Source organism: Anabas testudineus, chromosome 3, assembly GCF_900324465.2.
Source record: "Anabas testudineus chromosome 3, fAnaTes1.2, whole genome shotgun sequence".
Classification (NCBI taxonomy): Eukaryota; Metazoa; Chordata; class Actinopteri; order Anabantiformes; family Anabantidae; genus Anabas; species Anabas testudineus.
The window spans coordinates 11,296,604-11,321,967 of NC_046612.1; the positions used below are offsets into that span (position 1 = coordinate 11,296,604).

Genomic DNA, 25,364 nt, shown 5'->3' on the forward strand with positions numbered 1-25,364 from the left:
TAGAGATTTTGTGCAACTACACCAACATTTCAGAAATGACATAATAAAACATGAACCTTTTTTTTCTATACAAAGCCTCTTGAGTGTGTCAGTGTGTGTGTGTGTGTGTGTGTGTGTGTGTGTGTGTGTGTGTGTGTGTGTGTGTGTGTTAAACATCCCATGGAAGCGCTGAAGGTGGATTTTACAGGAAGCACCCAAAGGCAGCATAAGGTCTGATTGACGTGTGTGTCCCGGGGCAAACGTCATGAGTCCGAAATCCTCTGTGGACAAGAAGTAAAGTGTCTTTAATGTCATGTGGATCACTCTGGCAAGCATTAATCTACTGTAGCTCCCCGTGTGGATGTCTTTAACCGAGCTGCAGGCCGGTTAAACTGTGGTTAGTTGGACTTCGAGGAGCCGGGGAGCAGCAGCCGGAGCAGCCGGAGCAGGTGCATGTGGATGGCGATAAAACTCAAGGAGAACTCCGCTGTCCACACGCAGCAAACACATCAAAAATACTCGAAACAAATCGATCTAAAGCGACTTTGTTGACGTGGGAAAAGAAGCCTAAACACGCTTCTCCCGGATTTGGGGGGGGGAACATGATGTTAATCCCCGGGAGCAGCGGCAGCAAACATGGAGAAAGTGCAGTCGGCGCAGCGAGCAGCGCGTCCTCGACGCTAACTGGAAACTTTAACTAAGTTATATCATTTTATTATTTTGGAAAACAACACGCTGGGCACACGGTGAGACTTTAGCACATGTTCGTTTAATTCGTTCACATATCGACGGAGCAGAGGAAGCAATGGAGGAGAAAAACAAAGCCACCCGCCGGAGCCCGAGGCGCCGCTGACGGCGGAGCTAGAGACCGGGTGGACAGGTAAGGTTGGCCGGATCAAACCCGGACAGGGACACGGTCTCAGGAGATCAGCAGCACTTAGTGAATTTACCCCATAAAGAAACCCAGAAAAAGATAGTTAAAGACTTGAATCCTGCGGGAAAGAGGGATCAGTAACGTTAGTTACCCTCTCACGTTACTTCTACATGGTAGAAAACTCACATTACGCACACTTCAGCAAATCCTGAGGATTTTACCTTTTATTTATTAACTATTTCTGTCCCACATGATGGACCCCGAAGTCTAATGCCGTTACTCATTTATATATTTACGCGGACTGAAGCTGATGAGGATGAGTTTTGCACTGTGTAGATGATTAATCGATTATAAATAATGAAAAAGAGAAAGTAGAGTCTCAAGTGGAAGACTTGTACTTAGTATTTTAATTAAAGTAGAGCAAATTACCCACAAATTTGCACTTAATCACATTATGTAGACAACTACACTGGACTAAACTATATTGGTCCATTTAATTTACCACTTTATTAGACAGAAATTTACAGTTTTTGTTCAAACTAGTATTTATTCAACTTTGTTTCCATTAAGAGGCTGTTGTTTGTGGCTGTATTGAATTATTTAATTCAAATAAAACAGCACAGCTCTACTGTTTGAATAATAACTGGACATCATCATCATGTTATCGCCTCCTGGAAACCTAGTGAGCCAACAGCTTGGTTTTTAAACTTTGTTCCATTTGAAATTAGTTCAACAACTTTGCCTACATGTAGACGCAGGCTAAAGCTTTGTTTCTTTTTCATACCCATCTGCGGAAATTGTGAATGTTAAATGGTAATTGCCAATGAGAGGTGAGCTGTGGTTCAGACAAACGGCGATAACCCAAACAACACCTGCACCCAGGTGCCAGATCTACAAACGCTGCAATGACTCATCTCATGTATACCTTTGATTTTGTTTTGGCAACAAGGACAAACTCAGATGAGGAACATAACCTTTGCATAATGATACCTTTTATTTCCATTCGGTATTTGCACGGCCACACCAGTTGAAGCCTGAGTTCACTACAGACCAGACCACGTTTCTGGTCTGTAGTGCATTTCCTTGACTTTGAGTTGGCTCTTGTGAAAGGGTTAAGCTGCAGGGAGATTATCGTGTTATTTAAGGCATTCGGTTGAGCCATCTACACCCACGACTTCTTCATTAAGAACCAGATTGTAGACATAGCTAACCTAGGTAAACATGCTATGATACTAGACTAATTAAATTTATTCTTTATGCTAAGTTTATGGCCCAAATTAGCATTAATTTAGTGTTGGAAATTTCTATTAATTCAGATACTATAACATCACATTACACAAGTAAAAGTTCATACAATGGCCTTGGAAATTTGTGACCACTGCATAAATATGTTGAGAAATTCCACTTACTCATTATTTATGTACTGTAAAAACATAATCTTTTGTATAAAGAGATCCAATCGAAATATGTGTGCATCAGTAGCATGAGAACTTGTGCCAAATAAATATTTCTGATAATGATTTTCCAGCTCTGCACATTGGTCTGAAGGGATTTAAGCCAATTCCTCCTTGTAGAAAAGCTTTAACTCAGGGATTTTGGTTGGCTTCCTTACATGAACTGCCTGCTTTAGGCCATTCCACTGCATTTCTAAGGGATTAGCAATAGGAATTTGACTTGGCCATTACAAAACATTACATTTCCACAGCTTTACTGTTGTTTGCTAGAAGAATGACTGTTTAGGGTTAATACTGCACGATCCACGTGCTGTTGAGCATTATATTTTCTTATACAACTCAGAATTCATAATTTCAGCAATGATCTAGAGGCTGCACAGCTACAATGATTCTCAGATGGGAGAAGGTTCTTATGCTGGAATTTTCATCAAAGATGATGCTTCTCAGTTTTAGAGACCAAGAAGTTTTACTTTGGTCTCATATGTTCGCAAAACATTCTACCAATAGCCTTCCTCAAGAGAGGCCTTTAATTTCCTAATCATTAACCCGTTCGTGTATATATATACACACACACACACACACAGCATATATATAATTATAAAAAAAAAATTTGGTATGCTTTACCCAGATTTAGGACTTACTGTACATGATAATCCCATCACATTTTAAGTCACATAGAAATAGCTGGAATAGAAAAAATCTGCCAATGGGTCTGCCACCTTTCAAGCTGTAAAAACACCCACTAGAATAGATACACAAGTGCACTACACATCATTTTGTTCAAACAAAGTTAAGCTGCTAGGACATGAATTCTGTGTTGTTAATGTCTAACTTTATGCTTGTTGGCCCAGAGTGGATCCATATGGCTTTGAGCGCCCAAAGGACTTTGATTATGAGTCATATGAAGAGCTCATGTCGGACTATTTAGTTGTGCTCACCCGACGGTCCATCAAATGGTCCAAACTTATGAAGGGCAAAAGGAAAGTGCAGAAGAATCTAACATGTGAGTGTGAAAAGTGAAGACCGCGTATCCACACAGATCGAGTGCACACAGCACCAGTGGACTAAATGTCAGTGTTCTTGCTCTCCTTTAGTAAAGCGTTATGTACGTAAGGGCATTCCCAACGAGTATCGTACTCTGATCTGGATGGCAGCCAGTGGAGCCCAAGACCAGTTTGAGAAGAATCCAGGCTACTACCAGTCCCTGCTCGTAGCCCAACATGACCCCAAACTGGTGGAGACCATATGTACAGGTCAGTCTATGAACAGTCAGCCTTATAGAACTAACACCATAGTTTTCAATGAAAAGATCACACTAAACATATGAAACAGGTTCCTTGTATTTAATAAATGTGAATTTATTTTATGCAGTAACAAACTGCACTAAACGACTTGGGGAATTCTTTCTCACTGAGTGTCTCTGAGGCCAATTAGGTTTGCTATGCTGATTTGACTGTATGCTTGCTGGTTAATGCTGACCATAGCCAGCAGTGCAGAACACTGTGCTAAACAAAGTGGCTGCACAGTCAGCGACACAGGACACGATGCCCCAGATGATGCAGTTTAGTTTATGGGAGAAACTCTGCGTCATGCAATATGTTAGTGTTCAGTGTGACATCTGCAGGGCTTTGTGAGTGAGATTGCTCTCAACCAGATCAGATACCCTGTTGATGTTTCCCTTCATGTGTGAGATATGAACCAGGCATTCAGAACATAGGCAGAACACTCAAAGAGGTTTTGAAGGTGGTGGTGAAACAATACAGAAAGGCCATGTAGACTAGTGCATGTGTGCAGTGCGTTAAAATATTTTGAAGAGAACGTTTTTATTTATAAGTTTTTACCAGTTTACTCTATTTGCAGCTAGTTGATTGATCATTTGAGCAGTGGTGAGGACACAATCCCTCACTGTCCCTGCACATTACTAATTATATTTTAAAATAGTAAGATAAGACTGGATAAAAGATTAATTGAAGAGTGTGCTTCTCATTCTGAAGTGTGTATACACACAAAGCACAGCACAGACTATGATAAGCGTCCATGTGTTTTTATTTTTTTGTTTCTTTCAGACTTGAACAGAACATTTCCAGACAACATCCACTTCCGCAAGTCATCCAACCCGTGTCTGCAGGAAGCTCTGTACAACGTGCTGCTGGCCTATGGTTATCACAACCCAGCTGTGGGCTACTGTCAGGTAGTAGAGAAATGCTGAAGATCCATGGTTCAGTGAATTTATTGGGATTATTTACATTTGATTAGGTTCATTTAAAATTTCCTCAAAACTTTGTTGTGAAATAAGACGATGAAAATTCTTGCGCATAGATGTAAATAAATAAGAATAGTTGTTTGTGTCAGCTCAGTGTAGCCCTATGTCAATTATTAGCATTTGAAAGGCAAATTCAACTCTCCAGAGGACATGAAGCCTGGTTTGCAAGTCAAACAGGCAGCAGGTGTGTGGTGATGGTTCCATCTCTTACACTGTAGCTAGAAGCCATTCATCTCTAATCACATCAATCTAATACTGATCACACTCAACTATATCCCTGGGTGTTTTATTACGTCCACAGTGTCAATAAAACCCTGTCATAGAGGATTGCAAAACTAAAATGTGACCTGAGTGTGTCTCTCTTTTGTCTTCAGGGGATGAACTTCATAGCTGGGTATCTACTTATTATCACAAAAGACGAAGAGAAATCCTTCTGGTTGATGGATGCGCTCCTCGGCAGAATCTTACCAGGTGTGTGTGTACGCTTAATTTGCCTCTGGTGTCTCGTGATAGGTGTGTGTAGATGCAGGTGTTCTGGTTGCTCCTTTGAACTGGGTTAAAAATAATCCTGTAAGATGTCACATGGTCTTTATCTGTCCATGGCTTAAGATCTGCAGTACAGTATGTTTCCAGTGTTATCACTCGATTAAGGCAATGTCAGGATTAGTTTGAAATTGATTAAAAACAATGTATTTTTTTAAATTGTGTGTGGGGTTACAGACTACTACAGTCCACACATGCTGGGGCTCAAGACCGACCAGGAGGTCTTAGGGGAGCTGGTTAAAGTTAGAATTCCTGGAGTCTGGAAAACCATGATGGATCAAAATGTCATGTGGACGCTCGTAGTCTCCCGATGGTTCATCTGCCTGTACATAGACATCTTACCAGTGGAGGTGAGCTCTCTGCATGTTTACTGCTGCCCCAGGGGGGAAACGCACGTCGTAGCTTGACTGGTGTGAATATGTCAGTGCAATCTGTTACACTTTGTCACCTTGTCAAAATCTCTTTATGCACAAATATTGGAAAGCTTGCAGTGTCAGATGTATTCTAGTCAGAACTTTAAACAATACATATGCAGCATACAACGGCAATGTTCAGAAAATGTTATTCTGAACTTTAATTTCTAATCAAAGCACTATTCACTGTGCTATAGCACTGTTCCATATGCTTTGTTTCAACACTGCTTTTAGCTGATTTTTTTCTGTTTTAGAAATGCCGCCTACCACATAAACCAGTCTTTATTACTAGCTCCATCTATTGGCCCAGGAAGGACATAGACCTCTGTGTTTGTTGTCCAACCATTTCAGATTTCATTTTCTCATGTGCCCACGTTACATATGGTCTCCTATTTTTTTTGTTAACCTTTGGAATGAAAATAACGTAGTTTTTGTTGTAGTAAAATAATCTGCCTAACAACTTCATTAAGACTGAGCGTAGTTGTGCATTTTGTTAGATTTCACTAGCAACAGCTCTGAGTCATCTTTCTGTGACTCTTTATGCAACATAGCTTTGATGCTTGAGAGTTTTCTAGTAAATACCATCACTAACATCTTTTCTGCAATTGACTACGAGTTCAGTGTTTTCTGGTAGGAGTAATTGTTGGTTATTTTGTGCAGACAGTTCTGCGGATATGGGATTGCTTGTTCTACGAGGGCTCAAAAATCCTGTTCCGTGTAGCTCTGACACTGATCCACCACAACCAGGCTTCGATTGAGCAGGCCCAGTCTCTGCCAGATGTCTGCCAAATCTTCAAGCAGATAACCCAAGGACCATTTGTTGACGAGTGCCACACTTTTATGCAGGTAGAAGAAGAGCCCATGGTTAATAACTATATGTTTTGAACATATCGTTCCTCCAGTGAACTGATAAACATTCAATTTTATAATTGTGCTGTTTCTTGCCTTTCCAAGAAAATCTTCACTGAACCAAGAAGTCTCTCCATGGCAACCTTGACTAAGCTGCGGGTAATATGTCGATCTCGCATTGTTTCAGAAGAGTCATGACCCCGACTACCTGTTGCTCAGTCTCACTACACATTCCACGGTTCAGCAGCTAGCAGCTCATAAATAATGGATTTAATGTCACATTGACACCTACACTGTAGTTTGTGTTCTTATTTTAAAACACACAACCCTAGATGTAAATATATTATTCAGAATAGTCTTCGTAATGTGGTGTATGAACTGAGAATTTCATAAGAAAATTACATGTAGTTTTTTCTTAAGTGAATATTTTTGCTATAATGGGTATTTATGCACTTTATTCCACAAAGTCAGAGACACTGAAGACAACACTCTTGTAGCCAGGTGATTTAAATGAGTATGTGTTGCACACTGTAGACACAACAGAGGAACCTGCCTATTGCATTTCATCTCGTCTCCATCACATTGTATTATAAAGTGTAATGACTGTCGTTTTAGCTAGTGGGTAGTTGACTGCCAGAGTTCATAGTGGCAGAACATGCTATGGTAATCCAATGTGAATTATACTGATTCCACAACAGATATATAACTGAAAGGGCTGCTCTTTTCTTTTTCTAACAATAACGTGTCCAGTTGCTGGGTTTTGGGGCCTTTTAAATTGAGGTTGTACAAATGTCAGATTTTGTTGCACTGGAAAAAAATAACTTGGGCATTAATCCCAGCTCCGGGTAGTGTGTAATGTACATGTGGTTGACTAAGCTGAACTACTCAAAAAACACATTGCTGGATTTTTCATCAAACCGTTTTCTATAAAAATAAAAGATGAAATCACTTATGTTTATGTTGACTTTCTTGTGGGGAAAAAGCAAGGACAGAAAATCAACGCATACATCTGTTTACTTGTTGAGTCAGCTGAGTCTCAGTGTACTGATGGAACAATTCAGGCTTTTATCACAATGTCTACTGTGGAGGACTGTGACTGATAATTACTGAGATAAGTGAGCGTAAAAGTAAAACTCCACCTACCTTGAAATGTTTTTACAATCGTCAGACTTTTGACCAACTGTGAACAAGCCATCGGAAATGTGCCTATTTAATTCCAAGGGCTATTAAATGTTTATAAATATTTACAGCTATAAACCACAATTATAGCTAAAAACAAATGGCAGTTAAAGCAATTTCAACCAATTCCTAGACAGAAACAGCAGAAAAGCTGAGTGAACATGCTACAGTAAATTCTCACAGCCTCCATTCTTGATTAAGTGAAGGCCGAGTCCTCTCGGGCTTCATCATGATGCACACCGTCTAAACTCAGGTATTTGGCTTTTTATCATCATCATCCACAGAGAAAAGGGAATAAAATAACCAGAGGTCACATTCAGAAGAATCTGTAACAGCATTCAGTCACCAGAGTACCAACTGCTTCCATTCACTCATCCTTGAGGCCACAGTCTGTTTTTTTGCTCATTCACACATTCAGGTTAATCCCTCCACCATTCAGTCTGTCAGGTTAACGGTAAATAATGGGCCCATTCAGATGGTCTGGTAACCAGCGTGGCTCCTCTTCTTGCCTATTAGGTATGCGATGAGTACAATCAGCACCAGGCCAGCAAGAGCTGCTCCGACTATGATGGGGATGAGCATCTGGTCCTGGTCCAGCTGGCACTCCTCCGCTAGAGACGCAGACAATCAGAGAGAGAAGGAAATGCTCTGTTACAGAATCAGTTAATGGCTGGATGTCCTATCCAACTACAGCCTCAACAGAGGGATTACTGACGAGAGACTTTGGCCTTGCTGATGAACGATAGCGTGAGCCCAGTTTCAGACCTTTAATCTCTCTGTGGCCACATCTTTTTATCCATTGACACGACACAATTGTGGTATTGTGTTCATTGACAGCAATGCTCAGGAAAATCCTATCTATGTCAGTGGCAGTAAGTTTCCTGTGCCGTGAAAATACAGACAATAAAAGTAGTCACAAAACTGGTGAGTGATACATGTAAGTAGTTGATGAGCTTGATGCAGCTAAACAAGCTTTAATTGGGCTTACAGAAAGAACAGTTTCATATTTGGGGAATGTTCTCATGTTAGCACCCAAATAGGAATCTACAGCCAGTGACAGCTGAGTTAGCTTGGTATCAAAACTGTAAGTGAGGGAATTAAAAAGATAAAAAAAAACATCAAATCACTTCTAAAGCATGTTCTGTCACTTTGTTTAATTTATACACAAACTTAAAAATGACACATTCCACCTTTATGGGATCTCCTTGCTGCAATAGGTTTATTTTCATTAATGTGAGTGAATCTTTTCTTTTCACTCTTGGCAAGAAAGCATTGAGATATATTTCCCCAAAGTGCACAACTGTTCCTATGCATAATTTTACACCAGCGTGTATAAAATAACGCAGCAGTAGTACCTGTGGCAAACTGGTTGGTGGTGATTCCAAAGGGCTGGACCTGCAGTCTGAAGGTGTTGAGAGAGAAATCTGATGCGACATTCAGAGTCTGCTCTGCGTTGCACATATACGAGCGGCCCAGCGTGCTCCGGAGGTAGTCAAGACTGGTGTTACTGACTGACATGGGAGCTGGGGGAGATAATTGTATTAGTATTTCTTCAAGGTAAACAAATCAGAGCCAAGAAAATTCAAATATCAAATATTATTTACCAGGCAAATCTGACCAATTAGCAAGCAGCGTCACCCCACTCAGGTGGTACTTGTTGGATGTGGCGTTCTACAAACAGCAGAAAGAGTTGAATGGATACTTAGATTCACACACACACACATAACAAAAACTAAATTCACACAATTGGAGGAATGAAATTACCAAAGTGAAGATAAAATTCAGTGTTGTGTTTCCCTCGTGTAACAAAGTCAGTGTAGCACTGGTGGCTTCACACGAGCCTGAGGATCTCGTCAGATTAGGATTCAGGTTAACAATGTCTTGGACCGTCTGGCAAAGTTGGAAAAAAAAAAATTCAATATAGTTCAATTAAAGTTTAGTAAAGGATTCAAACTGAAAATTCAGCTCAGGATGATCGACATTACCTTATTCTGAGATTGAGAGAAGTAGGAGACATTGAGCTGCAGTCCCATTTGTGCCAGCAGACAAACAGTGCCGTTGGTGTTGTTTACAGAGTAGGTGCCTCGTTCAGGTGTTCCTGGAGGAGCTGGTGATGGAGCTATTGTTGTGGTAGCTGTAGTAGTAGTAGTAGGAGTTCTGGTAGTCGTAGGTGGAGCTGTAGTACTGGCCTTATCTGCTACACATATGCTTTCTGAGACAAGATAAATAACAAAGAAATATTTAATTATCTATTCAGAAGCAGCTCAAATATCCTACGATTACACACACACACTCGTTCGAGAACACAGCTGCAGCCACTCTCGTACCTGTTGCACTCAGATCATTTCCTGGCATGTACGCCTCCAGCCTCACATTGGAGAAGGTGACAGCTGCTCCGCCAACTGCAAAAGTGGTTGGGGTGAAACAGCGGTAGGTGGTGTTGACCACCGCCCATATCCCAACGGAAGCAGACACCACAGTGACCACGTCTAGGACACAAGCAAACATACAACCCATCAGTTATCCAGCTACACTGAACACAATATTTAGCACCAAGTTTAAAATGTATTTTAGCAACTGTCACGTTGTCATTATGGGGCATTGTTTGTAGAATTTCAAGGAAAATAATGAATTTAATCCATTTTGGCTGTAACATAACAAAAAAGTGTGGTGAATACTTTCAGGATGCACTGTAGGCAGGATTTGGGTTCGACTAATTTAATACTATAAACACTGAGTAAGTCGTACAAACTACCCTCAGTAGTTTTCACAGTCTATAGGTACAACATGAAAATGAGATGAGTGACAGAAGACATGAAACAAATAAAATAGCTATAACATAACAATAGTAATGATTCATTTGACAATTATTTCTCAATTAAATATTTGGTCTACAAAACATCAGTGACATCTTTCAATACAGCTCCAGACATCACCTGACCTGAATTATTTCTTATGCTTATAATGTCGCTCCTTTTACTGCTAGGTACAGTAATTAAATAATCTGTCCTGCTGGTTGCAGCTAATTACATTGTAAATGTGAACTTTAACTCTTTGACTAAAATGAACTAACGATGAATAGATTTGCATGTGAAGTGACTGTACTGAACCACAACTGATAACAAACACTGTACGCTGTGCTGAATGGTCTGACGCAGTGTTCTCACCAGAGCTGTTGGCCTCAGGGAAGATTGATGTGTCGCTGAGATTGTACTGTAGTGTGAGGTTAGCAACACTGTACAGACTTCCATTGGTGGAAAAGCTCAGCCCCAGTGCGTGACCGGATCCAAACTCTGCCACCAGCCATGGTGAACTGCTGCCTGTGCCACATGAGCTGCTGCCTTTGTCCACTGTGGTGGAGTTAGGCAGCGAGACCTGCACCGTTTTCTGATGAAAGACAAGTGATATGGCTGGTGTTCACAAGGGAACCTGAAGGTATTACGACTCTGATAAAATGTATACATATTAAAGCCATCACTAAATATCAAACTGAATATTGTTGTCACTGTACGTACTGTGCCGTTGGTGGTGTTGTATGTGATTAAGAACGATGCAGAAAGGTCAGCCTTAATGCAGGTGGAGTTCCCCTCGTTCACCTCAAGGGTGACAGCCTGAATGCAACCTGTGGGGGTAAAATGTAATTTTATGGATAAAACCATCCAAGAAAAACATGCAAAACAAACAAACACAACTGAAAATATATACAGGAAAAGCGGCACATGATAATGATAATGATATGATAATTACTGTACACTCGAGTGTTGATGAGCCTCAACCTGATTATGAGCTATTAGCTGCTCATACCGTTGGATAATAAGATGTACTTCACAGGTTTAATACTAATTTGAATAACAATATTCTTTATTTGACTTACCTTGTTTACAAAATGACAACTTGCTTGATTACCATAACACATCCACCATGTCCTGCACACACAACAAAGCAGTTCACACAAGCTGCCACTAGAGGTCAACTGACAGCTAAAGGTTAAACTGAGCTTCCCCTTAATAACCAAGGTGCCAGGAGCCATACTGCTTAAGTAGGCTCAATGTGGCTCCTATGAACAGAATTACTAACTCAGCCAAATTGGCAGTTTTACCACTTGCATTGTGAGCTATTAATAACTCTGAGCCCTAGAAACTGGCATCTCACTGCTGCGCGCGAGAGAGTGCTCGTAGTTCTCAAACACAATGTTTGGAAGCTACTGTGGGCTATTCAGGACTCATGCACTTATCAACCCTGCATCTCATATCCTTAAAAACAAAACTCTCTCACTCATTTCACGATTAAGTTCACGCAATACAGGAGTTTTGACACTTGCTTCACACTTCCCAGAAGCAGCACACATGCGGCTGTTGCGTGACCGCCACTATTCCTCTTTGGATTATTTTCCATCAGCTCAGACACTGACTGAATGCGCTGTATGTTTTTAGTTTCTTTTTTATCCGTGGTCAGACTTCAGTGAAAAAAAAAACAGATTCATAAAATGTTCTTGCTGAAACGTGACCCCGATGTCACCTCTCTGTTGCCCCTGTAAACACACAGCAGACGGTTTACCCAACAGTGCAATCTGATCAGGAAATAAAAGCAGCTGTGTGAACAACGTATCACACAGCAGATATCAGGGTTTGTATCCGATTAACATCACAGAAAAATATGCAATGTGCGTTAGAAGGAAAGGTTGGTGCCAACAGGCTACAGCAAAATGATTTTAACAATAATAGGTCAGCACTGTGTTGCAACTAGTTGAGCAACAACTGCACTGGCCTGTTTTCCAGTACCAGCAGCCAGGTATCTGTGTGCTCTGAATGATTCAACTGGTCATAAACTAGCTCTGTCAATAGGCCCCGACTGGGCGGCAAGCAACACAAAGCCATGACAGAAGTCACGTGAAGCTCTCCAATGACACAACAATGAGGTCGATCTGCTGGTCTACAACATTAACAAACCCTGGATATTACATTAGAGTAGAATACAATAGAGCAGACCCAGAGGCTTCTCTGGTAACGCTGGCCTGTTTTCATACCGAGAACATCTCTGACATTTGGATTTTGAATTTGATTCATGTGAATCTTTCAAAGGCTGAAGGTCAACTCATCCAGTTGGCCAAACTTCAGGATGTTCAGACCCCTCATCTCAGGGACTAAACAAACAAATGATCTGGTCAATGCACCACATTGGGTCTTTGACAAGCATTGTCCCAACAATCTGTATCAGATCAAAACACTGCTTGATCAAACCTGCTATTGTAGGAACTTTAAGTGCTGTGTTTGTTTAGTTTTTTTGTGTTTACTTCTGTGGTACAGCAACGGAAACACTTTGTTTGGATGTATATAAAATAATAGCTTACATTCATATAAGTACAAAGTTAGGACTATATACAAAAGCTAAATTTAGAGTCTGAGCTGAAACAATTTTATTGTCACATAATCTGTTAATTATTTTTTATTATCAACTGCTCAGTTTGTAGTTTGGCATTGAAATATATCAAAATTGCTAAAAGCACACAAGCTAAATGTGTCTTGAAATGTCTTGCCTACTTTCTTCTACTTTCTTCTTTACAAAGATTAAGAAGGCCAGCAAGTACCATATGAGAAGTGAAACAAACATTTTTCACATATTTCCCTGAAAAACACACACAAAAAATGTCATTATGCCATTATTACTATTGTGTCAATCGACTTTTTGTTTCATACTGAGAAGTGAATTGATCTTTTAATAACATATGTCCGTGGTCATATCTTCAAATACATGAGTCAGGTTTTTTTTTTAACAATTTGAACAAACTAAATATATTAAACAAATCAATCAACTGTTTCCCAACTTAGATGCAAGTATTTTTTTTTATCTGGGGTTCAATTTGTAAAGCTTAATTTTTCATAGTTTTTAAAGTTTATGTACACAAGTGTTAATATATAAAGTAATTAGTACATATTTAGTTAAGTAAATGTATAATATATACTTTTAACATTTGTTTTCTAAGTAACGAGTCATCAATTTTGTGAAATTTGATGAGAAGCCCTCATGAACATGCCATTAGTGCGATCTTGTGTTTGCCAGTATGTACGAGAACATGTGAAGAGGGACTGAACGTTATGTGTGGACGTGTAAATCACTAACACACTAATGTGAGTTTTACAAAAATGACATTGCAACTTTGGTAAAACAAATAAATAAATAAATAAAAGACTTGCAGATTGTCAACAAAATGGCTCTTTCCGTGTTGGATACAGCTGGTTACACCAATTATTCATTGAACTTATTACCTAAGTTATTATTAAATTAATTAAATGTAAGATTAGGCCAACTAATGTGATTGGTTTTAATTAGTTAGTGCAAAGTTTCTATAGTTACAGTAAATTGCAATTTTTGGTTTATGCTCCAAATATTCTATGAACATTGATTAATAATAGAAAATAAAGAACAATAATATTCAAGTTACATGACTATTTTTATAAGTTTCACTCCTTTTAAATGAAGTAGTCACGAGTGTGACGTCATCATTACAGTAGCTTGTACAGCACTGAGTGAATTCAGCAGCTGAGTTGATTAACCGAGTAATCGATTAACTGTTTGACAGTAACAACTGTTTTCTGTGTCATTACTGTACAGATTAACAGTATCGACGGTCAAACTGTTAGCTGTAGTCTTACGACTCAGCTTCATTTAACCACAAGTTGCCCATTAATCGACTGTAACGTGATGAACATTTCGATTAATCGACCACTCGGTCGCCTCCAGCTTCCAAACCGCACCGACACTCACCTAACACCGCAAACCAGGCGACGACGACCGCGACCAGTTTCATCTTCCAGCTCCGATCTGAAGTGTTTTTAATCTCCGGGGGAGGGGGGGGGAAGATGTTTCGGTAAAAGCCCGGAGAGCTGGTGCTGTGTGGCGGCTGCAGGTGGGTCGACGGTCCGAAGCCGAAACTACAGCTGTGGATCAGTGCTGTCCACGTTTCGATGCGATGCGATGGGTTTAGTGTCTGTGCTACAGGAAGACCGCTCGGTACTAGCTGCATAAGCCGAGTCCCGTCATGTGAACCGTGTAGCATTGAGCTAGCCGGTCACGTGAGAGCGCCCCCCCCCCGTGTGTGTTTTCCTCTGAGCTGCGATCAAAGCGATGAACTCAACAAAATGTCCCCAACACGAATCCTGCTGTTAAAGACGAGTCATCACAGATACACGATGTAAATGAGCCCAAAAGAAAAACGTTTCCAGGAATAATGTTGAAACACGTGATTTGTGTTTTTCGGGGAACTCACGCACGACATGACACCTCAGTGCTTTGTAACTCCCTCATAATTAAAAAGCAGAGGCGCTAAGACCTCGACACGTACTGAAGAGAGAAGAGTTTGACATCAGATCATAAGAGTTTCTCAGTAAAAGTTTCTCCTGAAGGCAAAATGGATGCACATCTGGAGTTTAACATGCAGTTTGCTCTGTGTGGAGGCGACATGTGAGAGTGCATGAACACAGCATGTGCTGTGTGCGAGCTGCACAGTGGATGTGCAGAGGGCAGTCAGCTGACACCACCAATTCACGAGGGTGTGCAAAAGCCTTGAAGGAACGCAGAGGTTGCTTTAAATGCTGCTGTCCAGAACTTATGAAGGCTCTGCTACATTTCCCCCGCACACAGCCAAGCTTTTTGATACCAGACGTGCAGATTCCTTGTCTTAAATTGAGACTGTTTGACAACTGGCTTTTGATCACACTTATTTCTCCGTCATAGAAAAGTTGTACATTCCCTGCTGTGAACAAAATGATCATGGCTTTTTATTTTCACTTCCATCTTCAAGTGACTCGCGGTATTAAAGCAATCTTGGGGTTGCACATTTCAGCTGCATACATGACAGGAATCCTGCTGCCCTTATTCTGCAACTACTAAATAGGATCAATTTGATTAAATCAAATTAGAGCTCGGGTGTTGTCTGCACGAAGAGCTAAAAGATGCACAAATACATATGGCAAGAAAAAGTAAGCAAAGTATTTTTCATTTCCTGCTTTTCTACATAAATCGGTCATGAAGTGTGATCTCATCTTCAGCAGTCTCAAAAATAAACTGACACCATATTTCTAATCTGATAAAACACAGACATTGTGGTGTTCCTTCTATCATACTCCATTGTTGAGGTGTTATATTTTTGTGGCATACGTAATGAAGAGTGATCTCAATTTTGATAAGAACACCTCGTCACTCCACAGTGCTGCTGGGAAAATGTTTTGCAGACAGATTTAACTAAGGTTGAAGGGTTAATAGCACCGTTTGAGGTGTAAAAACTGCAAACCAACAAGAAAACATCAGCCTAAAGGTGAAGTTTGGTGAAGAGACATTCGTGATATGGCTGAACTAAAAAGGAAGAATGGCCTAAACGCCTCCTGAGTGTTGTGCAGATCTAATCCACAGCAACAGAAAGCACTTACTAGAGGTTAATGCTGCCAAAAACGGTTCAGCTATTAAAACAGTGTTTCACCTATGTTTTGGCTGTGTGTGTTTAATGGTTGTGTTTAATAAAGACATGAAAAGATCACGACCGTTTTGCCATTTTGTGTTTTATCAACTTAGAAACATCGTGTTTGTAGATATTTATGACTTTGTTGAAGATCAGATCACATTTCATGACCAGAAAACTAGGAATGTACAAATCAACATTTGAATCATTAAATATCCATTTATTCAGATTCACTTTTCTCACTCTTACATACAATACAATCTGATCTACAAAAACGTCAGAACAGAACATTGGACATTTGAACATTTTGGTCAAAGCATACAACCAAACAGACACCCATAATAATACCCAAGTGGCTTGCCTGCATGTCATTTAATGTCTGTGTTTCAAGCAATGAACCCTCCGCTGACCTCTGACAGAAACACATCTGGACCACTTTCTCTGGCCCACTTGATTCTTCTCTTTGTCCTCAGCATCTGTTTATCTGCCAAATCAAGCAACCAACCAATAAGGTTTACACTCAGCACTTTATGTAGCCATTCAGAAGGAGAATGCCTTGAACAAAAATGAAAAGGAAAAAAAAAAGAAATCTCAAAACACAAGACAAACTAACTATATTAGAAAATAATAGATCTTAAAACAACGTAAGGAAGAAAGAAATCCCACTCCCAAGGAGCAAAAGAAAAACAAAAACAGGAAAGTGCTAGTTATTTTCAGGTGAGTTTTGCATCAGCAAATTTGTAAGTCACATAAACCAACCATCAACAACTCCTTCAGCCCAATCTTGTCGTCCCACTAAAGATGTCACTGAGTGGGAACACTACAGCCAAGTCTCTTGTCTCTCTGGACCTCTGTGTGATCTGGACGCTGTGTCCAGGACTGTGGATGGAGGGAAAGAAGGGCACCAGAGGAGAGTCGTGTGGCTCAGGGGCTATAATGCTGTTTTGCGGGGCCAGCTGTACGCTTGCTGTGAGGAAAGCAGTGCAGTGACAGTGTTAGCCCCTCAGGCAACATAGTGGTACTGGTTAGGAGTCTCCTTGTCACGTTCCATGTAGTCCCTGTCTATGAGTGACTCAATACGCTTCTTCAGATCGCCAGGCTGCGGAAAGGAAAGTAAGTCAGATATTGATCGACTCTGTGTGGATGCATGTGCACTGAAAGAAAAATATGGGAATGAGCTTTAGATGTGTCACCTTGACAGGGAACTTCAGCTGGTTGTAGAGCTCGGAAACTAGAAGGTTGTGACTGAGGGTCTTCCTCATCTTCATGATGCGCACCACAGCTGCATCAATCTGATACTGCCTGTCCTGGAACACACGCTCTGTGGTGCTTACCTGCTCCTCTACCTGTAAAACGTGAATGAGTAATGGGTAAAATCATCCTTGTGCACAGGAAAACATGGTAAAAAATGTTAGTGGTAAAGTGTTTTTACCGTTTCCTTCATTTGGATCTGGTTGATCTTGATCCGGAACAGTTTGTGTTTAAAATCGTTATTGAAATTGAAGCGGTCTCCATCCTCCACGTCTTTCCCTCGAGGGTTCTTGTTGAGTACACGTGCTTTTCCACAGGCCAAGGACTGCAGTGTACGCCTGAGCTCACCCTCCTCTGTGTAGGAGAAGAGAGGGTGATATAGCAGGTATCTCTCCAGCAACACAACAGAGGTACGACATATTTAAATACACGCGTCACCTATGCCAGTGGCAGTGCGAATCTCCTCTATGCTGAATTCCTCTCCTTCATTAAACATCAGCAGCACCAGTGTCTGGAACAGAGAGACCTGCAGCTCCTTCTTACCCTGCAGCAGAAAGTAGTCATGTTAAGTGCAGTGCAGACATTTTCATTCTTTCTCCTCTATGCCCTGTTAAGATGTGCCAAACCTTTACCTCTTTAAACTCTGCTTTTAGTACAGCATGGCCCAATGTTGGCTGCCATTGTAGCTTCCTCCCACTGTGCTTCCCCAGGTAGAAAAGCTTGAACACCTCCTGGAGTTTTACCATCTACCACAACATAAAGATTACATGTGTACCATGATTGTTCTTAATACATCTGTTCAAGTCCTTCAATAACTTCATCATTCTGTTTTCTGATTACTATAAATCAACACACTAAATATACCATACATGTATACATGTTGTTTTAGTAGTTTAAAAGCATGCTGTGCACAAAGAACATTAACACATTTACCTCTGGGGGTAGGTGGACCTCCATAGGAGTGTAAGAAGGCCAGTAGCCCATAGTGAGGATGTTGACTGTAAGTTCTATGTTGCTTGGCTCACTCTGGTTTTGCATATACTAAGTAGAAATATAACCATAACAGTTGGTCACAAAACGTGCATTCAACAACACATTTATATGTTTGTAAATGTTGCAAGTACCTGTTTGAATTGGATCATGATGTCTTTGGACAGCTCCATGTCCTTGAACATCCCCTTCAAGCTTACTGGTAAATGCTGCTCCGCATTCTGGAGGAAGTTAAAACCACAGATATCACAACTGATTTTTTATATTTTAACACCTAACACCAACAAATTCAACCATCTGACTATATCAGGGTGTATTAATATTTAGTTTGGTGCTTCAGCTGCTACAATACTAAAACCTCAATAACCCTGGTCTGTAAACTAGTCAAATGATATAAATTACAGATATGTCTGTTACCTAAAACTCTCAAAAACATTAAGCATATATCTCTGGGTCTCACAAGGAGTGACACTTACTACTAGTTAATAGTTACTGACAACTGTTAATGATTAATACCAACAAGAATCACCATGTTTCAGCTTGGAGAGCATGGACTTTTCAGCATCAACAGAAGCACTTTTGCCAACCAGCAGACGCTTGGCCAAGTCCTTCTTATAAAAAGCTTCAAACACATCTTTTCCTGGAGCGACAAAACAGATCAAGACATCTTATCAGAGTTAAAAGAAAAAAATAAAAAAAAATAACACTAATTACGTAATAAGGCAAACAATGACATTTGTATCACACACACACAGAACCGTGTAACTGACCATGTATAAAACGGAAGATTATCATGATCTTGTCCAGGATTCTCTCCAGCTCCTCCTCTGTAGCCTCCTTGTTTCCAGCTCTTAACTTAGAATCCACATATTTAGCTGCATAGGAAAAAATGACAATGAGAGCCGTTATCATATGGTGAACAAATAAAAATCTAAGTAAAATTAAAAAAGTATCAAAAATATAAACATTCAAGGAAGAGAGTCACTGCGAGTCATTTCCTTATCCAACCTACCAATAAATTCAGCGGGTTTGTTGGGCCTCTTGTTGATAAATGCCTCAAAAGCTTCCTTCATAGCGTTGATGAATCCCTCATTCCTGGCAAAGCAGCTCTGAGCCACATTGTCCATCTTGTCCTTAAAGTCCAGCAGTTCTTGCACCATGTCCTTGTCTTTCTCTGGTGTACATACAATCTCTCCACCAAAGGACTGAGACCAGACAAAGTTTACAGCATTGACTTTGTGAAATAAAAAGAGAGGTTTTCTTGAAGGTAATGCTTTGTGTTGTGTGTCTATGGATATAGTGGGTATATACCTTGATATAATCCCTCCAGAACTGCAGCAGTGTGGAAAGTCCTCCCTTCACCTTGCTGAAGAGCTGGTAGAGGACAGCTAGCTCAGTCACACGATTCTCATCCAGCAGGGTGCTCAGACCTGACACAAAAATATTACACATTACAAGGTACGACAAACCAAATGAAGAACACCACAAGCTTCACAAATTTATTACATGGCATACAAACACAAGTGCTCATTTAAAACACCGTTTGACATCAGACATACCCTTTTGTAGTATTGCAGTCATGTGTTCTCCTAGAAGTTGCTTCTCAACACAGCTAATAAGTGGCTTCCTGTGAAATAATGAGAAAATAATAAAGTGAATCCTAGTCCTGAGTTTGACACAACTTTCTTTTCGTAAAGCAAATGCAGAAGTTGCAAAGACATCATGGTAATTAAACTTTACTTTGTTGAAGGCATGAGATGTCAACACTTGTAAGTAAACACTTAAATTTAAACATTTCCTGCTAAAGATGTTCTGATAAAATATATATGAAAAAAAAATTACTGAGTGCTCTGGTCGAGGTAGCTCACAATGCGATCATTTTCCTCATCTAACCGGCGAGCCACATGATGCAGGTACTCCGGCACCTGTACACATATGGTTCAAACACACATATTCAGGACATGTTCCAGAGAGAAAGTGAAAACATAAATACAGTAGATCCATTAATGCTTTTCACTCACATCTCTCTCCTGCATCAGCCGCTGTCCTTCTGCTGCATAAAGGCGATTGGTCTCAATCAAAAATCTCTCCTCAAAGGAATCTTTGTAGACCTTAACAAAAGTCAGACAGTCAGGAGCTAAAGACAGTGACACATTTACTCTATCTACTGCTTATTTGTAGTAAATAGGCAAACAGGTACCTGCAGGTCTGACAGCATGCCCAGTAGGCTCCTGAGCAAACTGCGGTCTACTGTCTCCCCATTTCGCTCCAGTTCTATCTGCTCCAAAATGCCATCTACTGTGCGCTTCTGAACTGCACTGTCACTCACAATGTGAGAACGAAACAGTTCCAACCCAGTGTCCCTGCAATGCATGCATGTCATCATCCTCCTCCTTTTTGATCACTTAATCCTTTAACAAACAGAATAATATGAATCAAGTGTAATTTTACCAGATGGACGGAAGTAGAGAGTTCTGAAGCACATAGGTACGATCCAGGAAGAGAAAAATACTTCGGATCATTATCTAGAAAGAGAAAAACGAAGCCAGTTTAAACATGGGATTTCTTCAGGGAACTATTATCAGAACCAAACTAAAGTTTATGAAGTGCATTAAATCTTACAGTTTGTCTGCAGTGGTCCTGCCAGCAGCGATTCATTCGCTTCAAGAAGGAAAGGTTGTCCAAAGACTCTGTGAGCTCCATGTTAAGGTAATAAATAATATTAAATCTCACCGATGTCTTTAAACTAAAGTCCTGAATAATCATAGCTACAATCGCCATGTATAAATACCATGGTGTCACTTCATGGCTCAAAAATACAAATATACATTCGCCTAAAAATATAAGTGTTTAAATATATGAGTGTTTAAAGATATAAAGGATAACTGACAAACTTGTTAAGAGTTCACTACTTGTGAGAAAAAACTGCAACAACAGCTGAACTTTACCAGTAAAACTCAGACTTCAAGCTTCCAGTTTAACAAGCATTGCATTTAGCTTGAATGGCAACAGTGTTTTCAGGCTGTGGACAAATATGGGGCTTTAAAAGCAAAGGCAAACAGATTAAAACATCTTGATAAACTTGCTTTTGTTCTTCTATTGTTGGCTTCTTGATCTGAAAAGGGCTACTATATGAACATACCTGCACAGTTGTTTTTAACAGCAGGTTGAGAACAGGCCAAATGTAATTTGGTAAATTACAGTGAATCTCTGGTTTAACACTAGAAAAGAAGGAGGTTTTCTAAGGCAAGTGTCTCACACACACGCACACACATAATGAATAGTAAATATGTTTCCAGTTTGTTCCCAGCTCAGTCAATGTTGCAAGAGATTTAATACACATTTTGTACAGTACGGTGGCACACAAAGGATATTCTCTAAACTGGTGGATCTGGGCCTGTACGTGATCTTCACAGACCTGCCGTAGTTGCTTGTACAATGTGGGGGAGACTTTGTATGAACATAAGTTTTCTACCGCCTTGAAATGTTTCAGAAATAAAACGCACCACAGGCATGAAGAGGAGACAAGAACACAAGGGAAAGATAGAATTAGAGCACAATAGCTGAGTGAACATTTGTAGGTATGTAAATTACAGATTTTATATGTGGTAACTTAACTATTAGTAATACATAACACATATGTTATGTGGAAATATAATAACAATACAAACTTTTAAATCAATATGTTGATTAGCATACATCAATATAACAGTAGCAAATCTATAAGTAGATATTCTGTTTATCTCTAGCACAATATTTTAACACTGAGCTTTTTCTAATCATGTTCAGTTACATACAAACTGCATTTGTTTAAAAAGAGACAGCAAACCTGATAGAGCTCTTCCAGATTGTACTTGATAGAGGTGCTGTTCTGAATGGCTCCCACTGCATCTCGTAGTTTCAACCATGTGTCCTCAGTGTAGTTCTCTGCTAGTTTTGGCCTGTCTGTTACAAAAAAGACAGCAGCACTTACTAATTTATTTATACAAATCGGAAAGTGCCAATCAAGTGAGTCTGTTTTGGAAACAAATTTAACTTGTTATTCCTGGAATAGCCTGACTAAGGTGGTAAGGCCTCATACTTTGGACCACAAAGGAAAGTTGATGAATAAACATATTACAGGAGCAATGCAATTAATAAACTTTAATTTTTAGACTTTTTACTGAATTATTAATAAATTTTTGATTTATTTGTTCATGTGTTGAAGACATTTATTAGTATGTAGCTGTAAAGAAAGTTTTTTTTTTTTAAATAGTTAATAGTTTATATACCCATTTACAGTTTTGGCTTATTTTATGAAAATGACAGTCACTTAAATTCTAGACAAATTTGTGTAGCCTACTTTCCTTTACAATTTAATTTTAAAAGCTGTAAAAGTGTGTTGACTAAACAAATGTAACATCTCAATGTATTAATGGATAATACCTACACTTTTCATATCATGTATTTCATTTTAATCAAATGCATTCTGCTACCGTTATTCCATCATTCAATGCTGCCATGATGTAATTTAAATTGTTTACACTATACAATATGAGCATGTTTAGTTATTTTTTTCTGCCTACTGTTGTGACTTATTGCACACTATGTTCCTTTTTTGGTAAAGTGTATATTTTTGTTCATAAATGCACATAACCATTAACCATATACTAAAGCTGTGAAGACTATGTAAACGTGTACTAGTGGTAAAGTTGAAGAATACATTTTGTAAGTCTGGGTTTGTAAGGTATAAAATGAAGTGTACAGAACTAATGTCAGTGTAATCATATAAAAAATAATTCAATTTAACTAAATATAAACTATTGATCTGACACATTGGCTGCTGATAGAGAACAGTCAGCTTCTTCTGCTGGTTCAGAGATGCAAAGCTCAATGTGGGACCAAACGCCAGGAGAGTGCGGAGGTGGAAAATTAAAGTTAAAGTATCCAAAGTGTTTGATATGACATTGTCGCAGTCTACAGAGATGTTAACAGCAAGTTAATTAAAAGTTATGGATATAAGTCACCGGGGCTGAAACCAAACTAGGATGCTGCTGTTGTAACATAACGGATGCGAAAACAAGTGACAATACCTTTGAAATTTTTTATCACTAATTTCTTTGAAGCGCCAGTTTTGCCGGAGGCCACAGCAGAGGTCCTGGCCATCCCGTTGGTGTTGTGCTCCGTAATTGCCGAGAAGCTGGCTCTCTTGTCCTGTCGGGTGTCCTCTGCCATTATCAGATTAGCGCTTTGGCTTAACGCAGTATGATTCAAGTGTTTGCTCTGTTGGGTTTTTCAGTCGCTTGTTTATTTACTGTCAGCAACACAGCCTCCTTGATGACTAGTTGTCTTTGGTTGACAGCTCAGACAGTCGTAGTCTACTTTTAACACATTTACAAACACACGGTGACTCACGTAACAGTAATTAATCAGAAAACATAACTACCGTCAGCTAGGTAAACAGCTAGCTAACAGTATGTTATCTGACACCGCTGCAAACTTTAGCTACCAGTTTTCGTCTTTTCCAAAACACTTTAGCCTTAGAGGCTAGTCCATACTAATCTTGACTACTCACAGATTTTTACGAGTTCCCTTTTTGTATTTTGCGACAGTAAACAGAAACATAAAAGCGACATAACGTTGATATAACAGACCCATGTTTTGGTCGCTGTCTTTAGCACGCAGCTAGCTAGCACAACAAAATGGCTTTTTATCAGACAGTTCAGTCGGACAGGTGCATCTTGGGTGAAAAGCGGCTGAGTTGCGTTTAGGGGCAGTTGGATCTTTCACCGTTACGGGTTTGCTCGTGGGGTGAGTTCAGCACAGAGGGTGCCACTTTTGGCAAATGTCTTTGCGCATCACTGTAACAAATATTCAATGATCCCAGTTATGGTTTTGTGAAAGGATACAACCTAAATTAACATGCCCATGCATAGGCTAGAAACTATTGTTTAAACCCAGCTAACTACCTGTAATATTTAATAAATAAAGTTCACATCTGATCTACATTCTTAAATTATATTATTCTTGCACATCATTTAATAATATTTATTATAAAATCATATATATACAGAAATTGTGCATTAGACTATTTACCTAAAAGCCTACATCACCTATAATGGAACAAACCTCCAGCAGAACTAGGCTCAGGGCGGCTGGAAACTGAAGAAAGACAATGGAGGAATTATATAACATGATCAAAAACAACAATACTGTAGGTTTTTACTACCTAGTCAACTTACATTGTCTTAAAAATGCTTCTGTTTTTTGGATCCTTCTCAGACCTGAGTTCACGTTTTCTGACCACATGTGAATCAGTCTGTGTTTGGGTCAATGTCCAACTACAATAACAATTTCACATGTGTAAAAATGACTGCTAAGTGACATTTTAAGTGAGATTGTAGAACAATAAAATATTGTTTCTGTCCAATCATGTGAGACAACAAGGCAAAGCTCAAGTGTTCCGCTTTTGCAGATGTCCCAGTTTTGCTGAACCCACCCTATCACATACTGGCATGGGTGGATTAATCTCCTAGGTAACCCCAAGGCAAGCACCTGTTGACCCCCCCACAGCAGTTTCATTATTTCCCTCAGGCACCAAACAATCACTACTCTAGGGCTGAAATAATTAAAGGATAGAGATACGATTGCATATTTTGAGGCTTTGCTGAGCTGATATGAACACTTCTTGCTTTAATTATTTCTCATATTGATGCTTATGTTAATTGATCCAGCCATTCATTAGTTTAAGTGCTTTTATTGTTTAGGGTGCTGGAGCAAGAGGCAGGGTACACCAAAAACAGGCTGTCAGTCTATTGCAAAGACAGACAGCCATTCGTGCTGACATTCACACCTAGTGGCAATTTAGTGTCACCAGTTAATGTAAACGCATGTCTTTGAATTGCAAGAGGAAAACACACTAATAAGGAGAAACCATGGGCTCAAAGACAAGACAAAACAATCTCCTTCTTGGATTATGTTTTTGAATCTTGACTCTTGAACCGCTATATTTCCTGGGGTAAATCTATTCTCTTTGCAGCTTTGTTCACTGACTGCATGACATCCAGAAAAATTATGTCTATTGGGAACCATTCTTCCCTCTTATCAGGTCTGTCCTATCAACAACTAAATATGT

At 39.7% G+C, this 25,364-nt stretch overlaps 3 protein-coding genes across 3 annotated transcripts; 1 reads left to right on the plus strand and 2 right to left on the minus strand.

The window, feature by feature from the left end:
* Positions 1-213: 213 nt before the first annotated feature.
* grtp1a (growth hormone regulated TBC protein 1a) lies at positions 214-7,327 on the plus strand. The gene is given in 9 exon segments (XM_026378056.1): positions 214-817; positions 819-859; positions 3,159-3,310; positions 3,402-3,560; positions 4,374-4,498; positions 4,945-5,041; positions 5,291-5,463; positions 6,187-6,372; positions 6,481-7,327. Coding segments are annotated over 9 exon segments (1,059 nt in total). The 5' UTR covers positions 214-784; the 3' UTR covers positions 6,574-7,327.
* A 44-nt stretch (positions 7,328-7,371) lies between these two features.
* lamp1a (lysosomal associated membrane protein 1a) lies at positions 7,372-14,636 on the minus strand. Its single transcript, XM_026378055.2, has 9 exons — positions 14,320-14,636; positions 11,070-11,176; positions 10,722-10,941; positions 9,882-10,043; positions 9,540-9,766; positions 9,319-9,444; positions 9,159-9,225; positions 8,910-9,077; positions 7,372-8,165 (listed from the first exon to the last, which is right to left on the minus strand). Exons 1-9 carry the CDS (start codon positions 14,609-14,611, stop codon positions 8,026-8,028), a joined length of 1,509 nt encoding a protein of 502 aa, XP_026233840.1. The 5' UTR covers positions 14,612-14,636; the 3' UTR covers positions 7,372-8,025.
* Positions 14,637-16,091: 1,455 nt separating this feature from the next.
* On the minus strand, positions 16,092-23,945 carry cul4a (cullin 4A). The gene is given in 21 exon segments (XM_026378629.2): positions 16,092-17,108; positions 17,203-17,355; positions 17,442-17,614; positions 17,699-17,804; positions 17,893-18,006; positions 18,194-18,301; positions 18,385-18,438; positions 18,440-18,471; positions 18,780-18,890; positions 19,021-19,125; positions 19,263-19,455; positions 19,562-19,680; positions 19,810-19,877; positions 20,093-20,175; positions 20,272-20,361; positions 20,451-20,613; positions 20,702-20,775; positions 20,873-20,942; positions 21,625-21,728; positions 22,080-22,195; positions 23,323-23,945. Coding segments are annotated over 21 exon segments (2,274 nt in total). The 5' UTR covers positions 23,465-23,945; the 3' UTR covers positions 16,092-17,012.
* Between the last annotated feature and the right edge of the window lie 1,419 nt (positions 23,946-25,364).

What these genes read in the sequence shown, in the direction of transcription:
- lamp1a (XM_026378055.2), bottom strand. Translation starts at nt 14,611, where the DNA reads ATGCTACACGGTTCACATGACGGGACTCGGCTTATGCAGCTAGTACCG. An exon ending in AAATGATCTGAGTGCAACAG is followed by an intron (nt 9,767 to 9,881) that starts GTACGAGAGTGG and finishes ATCTTGTCTCAG; the next exon opens with AAAGCATATGTGTAGCAGAT. An exon ending in TCTCTCAATCTCAGAATAAG is followed by an intron (nt 9,445 to 9,539) that starts GTAATGTCGATC and finishes CAACTTTGCCAG; the next exon opens with ACGGTCCAAGACATTGTTAA.